Source organism: Myodes glareolus, chromosome 2 (assembly GCF_982192425.1).
Source record: "Myodes glareolus chromosome 2, mMyoGla1.1, whole genome shotgun sequence".
NCBI lineage: Eukaryota > Metazoa > Chordata > Mammalia > Rodentia > Cricetidae > Myodes > Myodes glareolus.
The window spans coordinates 65869358-65881973 of record NC_142027.1 but is presented as its reverse complement, the minus strand read 5'-3'; the positions used below and the strand labels follow the sequence as shown (position 1 = coordinate 65881973).

General features: G+C 49.5%; 1 protein-coding gene across 1 annotated transcript in view; it reads left to right on the top strand.

The window, feature by feature from the left end:
- Positions 1–9776, top strand: part of Adcy5 (adenylate cyclase 5) — a 150050-nt gene extending 140274 nt beyond the window's left edge. The window contains exons 18-21 of the mRNA XM_087901106.1: positions 2813–3076; positions 3851–4055; positions 6414–6538; positions 7591–9776. Of these exons, the coding sequence (XP_087757232.1) occupies positions 2813–3076; positions 3851–4055; positions 6414–6538; positions 7591–7719 (723 nt within the window). The 3' untranslated portion in view covers positions 7720–9776. The remainder of the gene's footprint in view (positions 1–2812; positions 3077–3850; positions 4056–6413; positions 6539–7590) is intronic.
- Positions 9777–12616: the final 2840 nt, after the last annotated feature.

The window sequence follows — 12616 nt, the reverse complement described above, 5'->3', positions numbered from 1 at the left end:
ATCTTTGAGTCTCAACCAGTCATAAAGGTCTTGTCAGTCTGTGTCCTCGTGCACACTTGGACCATGCATTCCTGGCAGAGACCAGGGGTAGAGGTGCTCGGCACGGTCAGTGCCTAGAGCCAGGCAACTGACTCTCTCCTCCCACCACGGTGTTGACCCTGATCACCTACTGGAGTTGCCCTCGGCCACACTTCTCCCCTCTGTATGCCTTTCAGTATGATGTCGCAACAGTTTTCTGATCTTCAGCCTCTGTATCTGTTGATTCTTTCATGTGTCTCGCACAGAGATGCCAGTTAGTAGCTTGGCCCATGCCTATAATCCCAGTACTTGGGAGGCAGAGACAGGAGAATGGCTGCAGGTTTGAGGCCAGCCTGGTCTCTATAGCAAGTACCAAATGAGCCAGCACTACATAATAGAATCTGTTTTCAAGCTGCCCCCCCCCCCTTGCAGGAGAGATACCAGCTGACCAGCTGTGATGCTCTGAGTTTGTCCTTCCTTCCTTCTAGGTGACAGTGCGCTCTAAGAAGTAGTCCCTGGCCATTAATCTGCTTCTTCATTTACTGATCTGTGTTATCACCATTCCCCAGTTCCTTAAGCCCACAGGTCATGATCTGCCCCTTGCTAGTTATTTTCATACTCACATCACTGTAGGTTTGGCTGGTGGCCGCCATGGGACACTTCTCCACCATCCTTTGAGCACCCCCTTCCCTCCTGGCACAGCACAATGCCTCAGTTTTTTTGGTATTTTTCTGGCTTTAGGCCAGGACTCAGCGACCCTTTCGAGGATTTCTGATTCTTCCTGGTGGAGAATCATGTTTAGAAACTGAGATCTGAGTACTCGATGGCTCATCCAGTCCTTTGAGGACACAGATGTGTATCCATGGATATGGAGACAGAGAACCTCTGTGTGCATGTATTCTGCCGTGTGTACACCATTTCTATGGAGACAGGGAACCTCTGTGTGCGTGAATACTGCCGTGTGTACACCACTTATATGGAGACAGAGAACCTCTGTGTACATGTGTGCTGCCATGTATGCACCGCTTCTATGGAGACAGAACCTCCGTGTGCATGTTACTGCTGCGTGTGCACCACTTCAGTTGTTTGTTTAAATCATGCGCTCCTTCCAGAACCCCCTTTGATCTAGTGCCTCTGACTTCTTTCAGGTCTCCCCACTCTGCTCGCCAGTGCCTCCCCGGGAAAAAGAACCCCCCCCATCTTTCCTAGTAACTGATGACTTGGTAGAAATAGTCCCTGCTCCCCTCAAGCTTCCCCTCTGCCCTTGTCCCCCGTCCCTCTGCCTCCTACCTCCACAGACTTTCCCAGGCTCTGAGGGCTAGGCACTGGGATGGAGGGCATTGACTCCAGTGTCCCCTGCTTATGTGAATGGCTTCTCCCTGTCACCAGCCGATGTTTGCTTTCCCCTGAAGCTGACCATCAGGCTTATGACGCCAGCAAGTCTTTACATCTCCTATTTTTCTGGGCTTTGGGGAGCTGGGAGGACAGCAGCCGTCAGATAACAGAAACATGCAAGCAGCAGACCTGACAAGGAAGATGCGACTGTCACGCTCCACCCTCACTGCCCTGTGCCTTTGCACCTGTCTGCCGTCCTAGGAGGAGGGCGTGTGCTGAGAACTGGCTCAGAGGCAGGCACAGGTGGCTTGCTGTTCATAAGGAGAGACATGGTCCAAGTGCCCATCTCATAGGAACATTAAGTCCCCAGGGCAAAGGCTAGGCAGGAAGTCGGTGCAAACCATTGGACTTACCTGGAAGTGCAGGGTGGTAGGAAAAAGGAGGGAGGTGTGCAGAGGTCCCTGGGTCTCAGTGTAGCCTGAGTTCTCCCAGCCACAATTCTAAAAGTCACCCAACTGTGGCGATGAGATCCTCTTACCTGGGGTTCTCAGGCCTGCCTTGGGACTCTCCGTGTCCTCTGGCTTTGGGTCCTGTAGCCTTGAGAAGATCCTTCTCTTGGACAGCCACTGTCCACAAGGAAGACCAGGACGGACCCTGAGATCCAGCCACGACCCAGCTAGAGAATCTGTTTGCACTGAAACATACCTTTTTGTGTTGGAAAGCGCCAGAGACACTGGGTGGGTCTTTTAAAACATCTCTGCTATTGATACTCTCTGCCTGCCAACCCACATAGCCACTCCCAGGAAGCGGACGATTTTGTCTGCCATCAGGATGGAGGATACAGCTGACACCACTCTGATCAGGCTCCTTACCACACCTCTATGTATAACCGCCTCTACTTCAGCCTCATGTGGGCCAGCGTTACCTTCATGCAAGAGCTCAAATCTGTCTGTGCGGATCCAGAACCCAAATTAGGGGAAACCAAAGCCAGTGAGGTGATATCCTCAACCCACCCTGGCTGATACCAAATTCCTCCTGAGTGGTTGGTCTTGGCTGGCTCCAAAGCAAGTCTCCTCTAATGGGAAGCAGATATGGGCAGGACCAGGGCCATGTTCCTGAGGGACCAGTCCAGTAGAGTCATTCTGGCATACTGCTTTTCTGATTGCATTTTCTAGTCTTGAGAAAATGTAGGGTTAGGGTGTGGTGGAGGGCTGTTTGGGGTGTGAACTTGGATCATGGCTCTTCTCAGCTGCCAGCTCCAGTCTTAGGGAGACCTGTAGACTCTTTGCTCCCTTCTGTATGTTTTGTTAGCCAGAGGCAGTGGGATTGTCAGCCACTCCTGTCTCTTCTCATGCTGTTTGGAGAACATGCAGAAGCGGAGGCAGCCGGCACTTACCAGTTGGCACCCTAAGTGCTTAGGGCCATTTCTGTCCCCTCTCACTGAGTCCTCTATCCCCAGGCCACAGAGGAGAAGGAGGAGATGGAGGAGCTGCAGGCCTATAACCGGCGCCTGCTGCACAACATTCTGCCCAAGGACGTGGCTGCCCACTTCCTGGCCCGTGAGCGGCGCAACGATGAGCTATACTACCAGTCCTGCGAGTGTGTGGCTGTCATGTTTGCCTCTATCGCCAACTTCTCTGAGTTCTATGTGGAGCTGGAGGCCAACAATGAGGGCGTTGAGTGCCTGCGGCTGCTCAATGAGATCATCGCAGACTTTGATGAGGTGCTCCCAGGGCCCCAACACGTCCCTGCTGCCCCCTTTCTCCATCTGGCAGAGGCTCTGATGGCAGGAATCTGGATGTGTCCCAGGTGCCATCATGGCTCTTGGCATAAATTACAGTGAGACAACCAAGGTCCCACACTTTAAGAGTCCTGCCTAAGGTCACTGTGTGGGAGCTGGGGTTTCTGCCCTTCTCTTTGAACTTGAGCCCCAAGTGGCCCCAAGGCAGAGATGACCCAGAATCTGTGAAGGGATTTGGGAGCAGGAGGGACCTGGGTAAAGGAAGAAGTCAGGCAAACAAGCCATTGCTTAATTTATTCCTTAAAACCTTGCAGAGCACATCATATGTGCAGGCAGGGAAGGTTCCGTCACATCAGGAGCAGAGTGCAATCTGGATGGATGAATATGCAGTGCTCAAAGGGCTGCTGCCCTAGGGCATTCAAGTGATTAGTTAGGTGAAAGTGTCTGTGAAGTTTCCAGAAGCCTGGAAATAGAAAAAGGGACATTAGATAAAGTTAGGGGAGATTTTCATGAGCAAGGGACACATAACTCTCTTGTCAAAGGCATGAGACCTAGTAGTGATTAGTGACCTTGTCCTCCAGAGGCCCTGTCTAGTGGAGCAGTGTGGAGGAGCCCACTTGAGTTGATGCTCTGGCTGTGTAAGGAGGGGACTCACAAAACCAGGCTACCATGTTTACTTCCACTTCGCCCTCCATCCTATGAACCTTAATGCCTCAGTATGGGAGGGTGACTCAGGTCTAAACCCCTTCTGTCTAGATCATCAGTGAGGATCGGTTCAAGCAGCTGGAAAAGATCAAGACCATAGGTAGCACCTACATGGCTGCCTCTGGCCTCAATGACTCTACCTATGACAAGGCCGGCAAGACCCACATCAAAGCTCTCGCAGACTTCGCCATGAAGCTGATGGACCAGATGAAGTACATCAATGAGCACTCCTTCAACAACTTCCAGATGAAGATTGGTGAGGGGCCGGGGGTGGGGGGACTTTGTGGGTTCTCCCATGCTCCATCCCGTATCCATCTCTGTCTAATGGTAGAAAGCCAGTCTTACACCAGACTTATTCAGTAAAAATGAAAAGCAGTCAAACCAAATACTCATTACATGTTCAATACGAAACATGCATGTTATTAGCATATTTGCAAATGTATAAGTATATTGAACATATACTCTGATGGCAAAAGTGGATTACCTTTGGCCGATGATTTTATTTCTGCTTTTTCTGGTGTTTTAAGACAGGAACTCTTTACAGCCTTCCTACCTCAACCTCCCAAGTGTTGTGGTTATAGATGTGAGCTACTATCTCTGGCACGTTTTAGCCTTTTAAATCAGCGTAAGCTTAAGAACCTCTTGTACAGAAGGGTCTTGTCACAGTATGTGTGTGTACCAAGTACGTGCCTGGTACCTGCAGAATCCAGAAGAGGCTGTCAGTTCCCTGGAACTGGAGTTACAAATGGTTGTGAACTGCCAAGTGGGTACTGGGAATTGAACTCAGGTTCTTTGGAAGAGCACCCAGTGATCTTTCTCTAGCCCCTATCATACAGTAAGTGGGTTGGTTACTTCTGAGTTCTCAGTGTGGGCCATTCGACTACTCTGAAAGCTGTGTAGTCCACACATGCTGGGACAGGCACTAGGGAGGGTGTGATGTGCTGTTAAGCTTGTGTGTCTTCACTTGACTGCATCTGAGGATTAAACTCGGGGCCTCACATTCTTCAGACAAGTGATCTACTGTGTTATACCTTTGGGCTCCATCTTTGGCAAATGTCTTGTGGAATGGCTTTAAGGGAGCTTTTGTGTGTGTGTGTGTGTGTGTGTGTGTGTGTGTGTAGGTCAGAGGACAACTTCTGCCACGTAGGTCCTGGAGATTGAACTCAGGTCATCAGACTTAGTGGAAAGCCCCTTTCCTGGCTAAGCCCTATCATCAATTCCAACCATTTTATTCGAGTTTCAGCTCTGCAGAAGAGTTGAGTGAACCTACAGCCATCTTTGCATTCACACGGGCCCCCCCTGCTCCATCCACAAAACACTTCTAGAACTGCAGCTCTGAGTGTACTGCTCCCGGAGGGCACGGGGCTGTTCTGCAGGGTGTTTGCCAGTTCATTCTGCAAAGGGAGCTCAGTCGAGGCAGTCCTCCCTTCTCTTGAGATTTGTAGCAGTGGAAATGCTTTCTAATGAGCAGATCTTTGTTCTGGTCAAAAGTTTCATGCATTATCAACTCCCTGAGTATGTCTCAAGTCATAAATGATTCAGATGTCAATTTTTTTAAGTAACAGTAATTCACAAAAATACTGGCATTTCAGTTCTCAAAATTAGCACATTAAACTGAAATATTGCATCACTAAAAACCAATATTGTGATCATTAATGTCCCCAGGAGATATTTTGTCGGGAATTGGGCTACCTCTGAAGAGGTTGTTTACTTTGCCCTCTGGGCACAGTGCTTTGTGGATTGGGCCTGGCTGCTGCAGGCCAGGCCACTGCTGTAGCCAGCACATAGCCTGTATCTGTGTTAACTCTGTCCTTGGTTTCATGCAATGTTGCTCCACTCATCCCATACCCCTTTTGTAAATTGTCTCAACAATTGGACTGACCAGACTGAGAATGGAATGACAGACTCTATGAGCAGGCAGTTAAGTAGTCTTAGATGGCTTCTATTCCAAAGACCATGCCACCAAGCTCAATGTGGTCACACTAGCATAGCCTGTGGGGTTAAAAAGTCAAATGTGGCCTGATAGGACTTGAGAAAGAGACAAGACTAGGACAAGGAAATGGGCTAGGAGCAAGGTCTCAAGAACAACAATGGTTTAAAAAGGGAGACAGAGTGAGTTTGAGTTTGAGAGAGTTTGCTATGACTTTTTGAGTTGCTGCTGAAAATAGATCAAGAGAGAAGATTAAGAAAAGGCATTGGGCAGCTGGAGAGACTGCCTAGGTTAGAGAGTACTTCCAAAGTGCTTGGCTTTGGTTCCCAGCACCTAAGTCCAGTGAGCCACCCTTAACTCCAGCATCCTCTGCAGGCACCCTCACATGCATGTGCCATACACTCCCAGACACATGAATATCATATGTTTAAAAAGAGAAGGTACTGGACTATGCTGGACACCACTGGAGACCTTGAGGAGGGCACACATGGCAGTGGGCTTGGAAGGGTTGGAGTAAGGACACAGTGCACAGATCCCTGCTTTCTTGAGCTAACAAGAATGGATTGTGCAGAGACTGAGGGGTCAGGAGCACCTGCCACATGCCAAGAGGTGGATGTTAGCAAAGGCAAGCCAGATATGTGTGGGTCTTCAGCTAACGAGCATGGCTGATTTCTCTCCACACAGGGCTCAACATCGGACCCGTAGTGGCTGGAGTCATTGGGGCTCGCAAGCCTCAGTATGACATCTGGGGAAATACAGTAAATGTGGCCAGCCGTATGGACAGCACTGGGGTACCTGACCGCATCCAGGTGAGTCCAAGCGCAGCCACCTCATGAAGGGCCTGTCACCAGGAGCTTTTCACTGCAGGCCACACACAGCTCAGTTTCTCTTCAGATCCCAGGGTGATGTGCTGCCAGGGCTGATAAACAGGGATGGGTCAGACTTTCAGTACCCTGGACAGAGCCCCAGGCCTGTGCAGAAGCCTCTACTGAGCATAGTGGGGCAGACAGACCTAAGAGTGCCAATGGGAAGCCTGGGCCTCCCCAGCCAGCTGTACAGGAGAGCAGACAACTGTAGGGGAAGGTCACCCAGCAGGGCTTGCAGTTTTCCAGGCCTGCTGAGGATGCTGGGGTCTATATGGTGCCAGCATCCAAGGGGAATGGGAACTACCTTCCCTTTCTCCATCCTTTGCATGTTCATATTCATGACCCTGGGCCTGCAGCTCTTCAGTCCCTTCCTTCAATTCCCTCAGACTTGTGGTTCTTGTTCCATTCTGATACAAGATGTACTGCCACATGCCTGAAGGTCCCGGTGCACTGTGGGAAGTCAGCTTTCCCTAGCCTGTTCTTACAAGTGCTAATTGTACCATTTCCAAGGTATTTTTGCTGTATTATGCTGTTTGGATTAGAATGTCCTCTCATTTGTTTTCCCTGCCCAAATGAATTGTTGGATGCTGTCCAAGGTGTCAGGCCTTGCCCTCTCTCCATCATGGAGCCATTCTCTAGAAAAGACCCAAGTCCTACCCTCGGCTATTGGCAGTATCTGTTTGCTGAGTTCCATGGGACAATGCTACTCTGGAAGCCACAGTTTATGGACTCAAGCCCATGCTCAAGTAGCACCTTAAGTGGCCCACATAGGTGCTTGTCACAGTGCCCAGAACAGGGAAGTGCTGACCACAACTACCACCACTCTGTTTCTAAGTAGTTTCCATAGATGAACCCCTCCCTGTCCCCAAGAGGCAGTGGTGGAGGGCCTTCCCCACTCTCAAGTCAAGACAGCAGCATGGCGTAGACACACATAGTAGCTCATGGATAAGGTCACTCACTGATTGCCTGTCCTCGCCCTCCCTCTGTGTCCTCAGGTCACTACAGACATGTACCAGGTGCTGGCCGCCAACACATACCAGCTGGAGTGCCGCGGTGTGGTCAAGGTCAAGGGCAAGGGTGAGATGATGACCTACTTCCTCAATGGAGGGCCTCCCCTCAGTTAGCAGATGCCAGCTCGAGGTGCCAGCAACCTGGCCTCCAGAGGAATGGGACAGCTTCTTTTGAACCATGAGCAGATGGGGCCTGTGCTCCAGTCTCACAGCTGTGCTGGTAAAATTTTCACTTTGACTCAGAAGCAACTTCTGCCTTTGCTGGTGGGCATGGCCTTTGGCCAAGACCCAGGGTGCCAGTGTCCTGCGAGCACCAAGCTGACCAAAGATGTTTCCCTTGGCAGAAGATTCCGCTAGACTTGAGTTGAGCCTTGAGTTTTCTGACAGGTGCTGCTGCTGCATGATGGGGGTGCCACATTGGTGGTGCAGCATGGCACATGGTGGCTGGCCTGAGGAGAGGCCTTGGCCATGATAGGTAGGTAGGCAGGCTCGAAGCTGACCTGGGGGCATCCAGTAATCTCTAGGGTCTGCTTCACTGTGGAGAAGCCATGCCCCTGATGGTGTTTTGGGGGCAGGAATGCAGGAATTGGAGAGGCGTGGCCTGTGCCATCCTCTGTCTGCACCTCCATGCACAGACAGTGCCCTGTAAGGGAAACAGGATTGTTGACAAGGGGAGGCAAGAGGACAACAAGCAAGGAGCGGTGGCTCTGAGCAAAAGAAAATATTTATTAAATAAAACAAAACAAGTTTTCTGTGCCCTTCTTTAGACTATGCTAGTTGTATGCGTGTAAGAGACACACAAGCAATTGAGGATACCACTGGGGTAGGGAGGTGGGAACCCCAACTTGTCTTTTTGTATTCTTTATTTTGTATTATTGAAACCTTGGAGATCTATACCAAATTCTATATTTTGTAAATTCTCTATATTAGGAAACAGCTGTGCACAGCAGGGCATTTCTGCTCCTCTATGCTGTATGTGTGCGTTCATGCCGTGGAGCCTCTCCCTGCAGGGTGTGTTCCCCTCATTTCACACTTGGCAGTTTTTGGTTTTCCTAGGCACAGCCAGGGGTGTGTGTTCTCTGGGATATTACACATTCCATTTAAGTAGAAGACATAGGGACCATGCTGGTCCCTCTCTTTCTAAGCCCCATCTACACACATCCTACTTCCCAAGTAAATAAATGCAAATAGAACAAGAAGTCAGAAGGCATTGCTCCCACCCCAGGCTGTGTCAAATGTTGTATGAAGTTTCTCTCCCTTCAGAGGCAGCTCAGCAATGGCTAGGGCTGGAGGACACCCAGACTATATGGCCTACTCAGCTGGCCCAGGTGCCGGAGGCTGTCTTGGAGAGGGTCCCTGTGACCTGGGGATGTAATGTGTAGGCCTCAAGTTTGGGGAAAGGGTGTGGCCTTGCCTTCTACCTGCAAACACAGGCATAGTTACCCATAAAGGAAAATTAGCAAAAAAAAAACAAAACCTGTTAGTTTTAGTGGGAGGGGATAGTTAAATATACTGAGGGGAAAATACTATTTTTATAATTTCTAAGAACACATTTGGAAAATGATATTCTATCACAGATAAACTTGAACAGCATCCTTACTGTCTGTGCCCAGATCTTTCATTGCTTCTCAGGGCGCAATTATTCTCCCCTCTAACAGGAGAATAGAGGTGAGGTGGCAGCTACGTGCCAGCTCAGTGTTACTTTGATGCCACCTTCACCACCCTCCCCTTCCTCCTTTGAACACAGCACCCAAAAGCAAAGTATGAGCCCAGAGTCCATACCTGCACCTGTTCTGTGCTCGCCCACTTCACCCGAGTCCTGCATTGCCCTCACCTCTGACACAGGGGGCTGCTTCTTCAAATTGTTCTCCAGTTCCTTGCCCTCCACGTGTCCTGCCAATGCTGGCAGGTTTCTGTTTAGCTTCCAACCAGAGTACAGTGTGCGTGCTGCGTTTATACTGTGTTCTCCCTGTGGGTCAGGCCTCGTGAAGGCTCCTCTCCCTTCCAGCAGTGACTGGTGACAGCGTGCAGTGCTAGCTCTTTGTTCCCTCTAAGGGGTGTGTGCACTCTTTTTATTCCTGCTCTTGCAAAAATGATACAATTATGATTTCCCATGGAAATTGAAAAGTCTATTTAAATAATTTAACTATTAAAAACACTTTCACTGGTAACGTGTCCTGGTCTGATTTTCATCCTAGGTCAGGGTATAGGAAGTATGTACCAAAAAGGAAATGGAGAGTAGCCAGACCATTGGAAGGACCTGGGGGAGGGGATGGCCAACTAATCTGCCCTGCACAGCTGGAGACAGCTGTGTATCACACTGGGATGGTCACCATACAGATACCATCTCACTAAAGCCTCCTAGCCATCACATTTCACTGAGGAAGAAAATGAGGTACAGGAGGCTTGTAGTGTTTGCCTAAGGCCACACAGCTGGTAAGTAACAGGAGGCGCAGAGCGAGTCTACAACGGAACTCTTTGCAGCAGATCCTATGTGCTGCACTCATCAAACTCAGGACTAACTGGGTCCAGAAAATAACTCTAGAGGGGTATGGGCAAATGACACTGGAAACAGGTAACAGGAAGGGGCCTGTGAGGAGGACTTCCCTGGTGGCACAGTTCTAGGCATGGCAGGCCTGGACTTCACTAGGGTTTCAGGCATACATGGAAAAGATGGATGTTACAGAGGCAGGGCTTAACTCAGAAATTAAACTGGGGCATGCCAAGTAGAAAGAAAACTCAATGATGAAGAAATTCAAAGTTGACAGGGTGTTATCAACACACCTTTAACCCGAGAACAGGCAAAAATCTGAATTTGGGACAAGCCAAAACTACATAGAGACCCTGTCTCAAGAAGAAGAAAAATTCAAATTTCCCACTATTACTGGTCAAAGTAGGAAGCAGCTCCTAAAGAAATCCCACCTGCTGTGGCTGGGCCTCATGTGGCTCCTGAAACCACAGGCACATACACACAATCACCTGATCACCACGAAGAGGCAGCTGGAAAGTCCGTCCCATATCCATCATGCCCACGAAGCAAATCCCAGAGAAAAGGTTCAGCTCTACACTTCTTCTGAAGCACATCCACACTAAAGAGTTAATTCAGAGAATTTGTACGGGTCGGGTTCAGACACCCCATCCCTGTTTGTAGCTAACATGGTGAGTGATAGAGTCACAGCATGAAGCTGGCAAGGACTCGGTGGAAGGACACAAGGACTTCCCATATCAGAGAAGATGAAGTCTGTCACAGAGCCATGCTACTTTAAAAACTCTCAAAGTTACACAGACGTTTATGAATTTCCAAATGCAAAATTCACCTGAGAGGCATAAGTTCTGAGGCCAAGGTTTTTCACATGGTAAATTATGGGTATTGGGCATAATGCTTCAACAGCCATACACTGAAGTCATGCTCCTAAACATCTGAGCACCAGACACTCACCTGGACAGGAAGCACTTCGACACTGGGAGGTGGAATGCTGGGAAGTAGCGCCAAGAAACCCAACTGCCCCAGAGCTAGAGAACGGTCACAGCAGCGACAGTTCCAGGAAACCATGGCTTTGCATCACCACCGAAAGTAAAACATCAGAGCATGCTCTTTCTCTGCTGTGGCTGGTGGCAGGTCTGGGGAGCTCAGGGAGCAGCTTACCATTTTCTCAGGATGCTCTGTCCACAGCCACAGTCTGGAAGAAGGGGCTTGGCATTCCTCAATGTCAGAAGTTAGTGAGTGGGGCGCTGAGATGGCTCGGCAGGTAAAGGCACTCGCACTGAGTTTAATCACTGGGACCCATGTGGTGGACTCTAGAACCCATTCCCACAAGCTCTGACTTCCATATACACTGTAGCATGGACACACACAAATTACATAAACACATGCATAGTTTTTTAAAGTTGGTGATGTGAGATCCTTCTAGATTTTCCTCAAGCCCTAGAGTTCTGCTTCTGTTTGTGGGGGACACGCATATATAGCCTTTTTGCTATCTTGCCTCACCCTCCTCACCTGCAAGGTCTCTATCCCACACAAGAACATTGCCTAGTGAGGACAGCAGTCTGGCAGGTCCCCAAGGTCCCCTCTGTCATTTTCTAAGTATCTGTGCAGCTTTTTACCCAATTTCTGGATGCCAGACCACACATATAGCACCAGCAATTGAGTTAAGATTATAACTTTAGAGCTATAGGCAGAAACCAGTGAGGCAAAAGCACCATGCCACAGGGGTTACAGTATGATTACCTCCAATCCAAAGTCAGAAAAGGCCCTTGCTTTGCCTTCAGCAGAAGCTATGCAGGACAGCAACACCTCCGGGTACTCTACCTTGAAGCTCTGAACCACAGGCTAGGTAGGGAAAAGGACAGTGGCGGTTAGAAAGGAAGTCCCTAGGTCAAAGAGGCAGCCTCCCAGCTCTCCACTTCAGCTTTGCAGTGCTAGTGAGCAGGGCAGAGCAGCCCAGGCTCATGGTCCCTAGGATTCCTTTCACACTTCCCAGAACAACTCACTGGAATCCATTAGCTTCATAACTTAGTGTTTTATCTGCTGGCCAAATTCTAATTTGGGTCTGATTGTCTGTGGTCTTGGGCTTGTCGGCATCTCTGCTTGGCCTTTACGGTCCCTAGTTTTTCAGTTATGCAGTTTGCTTCCCCGCTTTGTCACTCAGCCACAGTGGCACTCCTGACTTGCTCACAGTTTTCAGAGTAGTGCACCTTCATCTTTTTATAGCCATGCTATATTTGTGCTTTCCAAGAATGCCTGTCAGCTGACAGGTTCATAAGCTGCTGGCTGCCCACCCTGCTCCCTCTCACCTTCCTATCAATGCAGACTCACAGGGGCACTAGGGATGGTGTCATCCATGACTGTCATGTAGACAGACAGGTATAATCAAAGCAAAGTCTGTTGAGGCCCAGTTCTAGCACCACACTGGACAAGGCAAGGTTCCCTAGCACCTGTGCCTTGGGATTAGGAGGGAATGGAACTGAAAGGCATAGCTTATCTCTTTCAGGTGACACTGCATCACTTCTT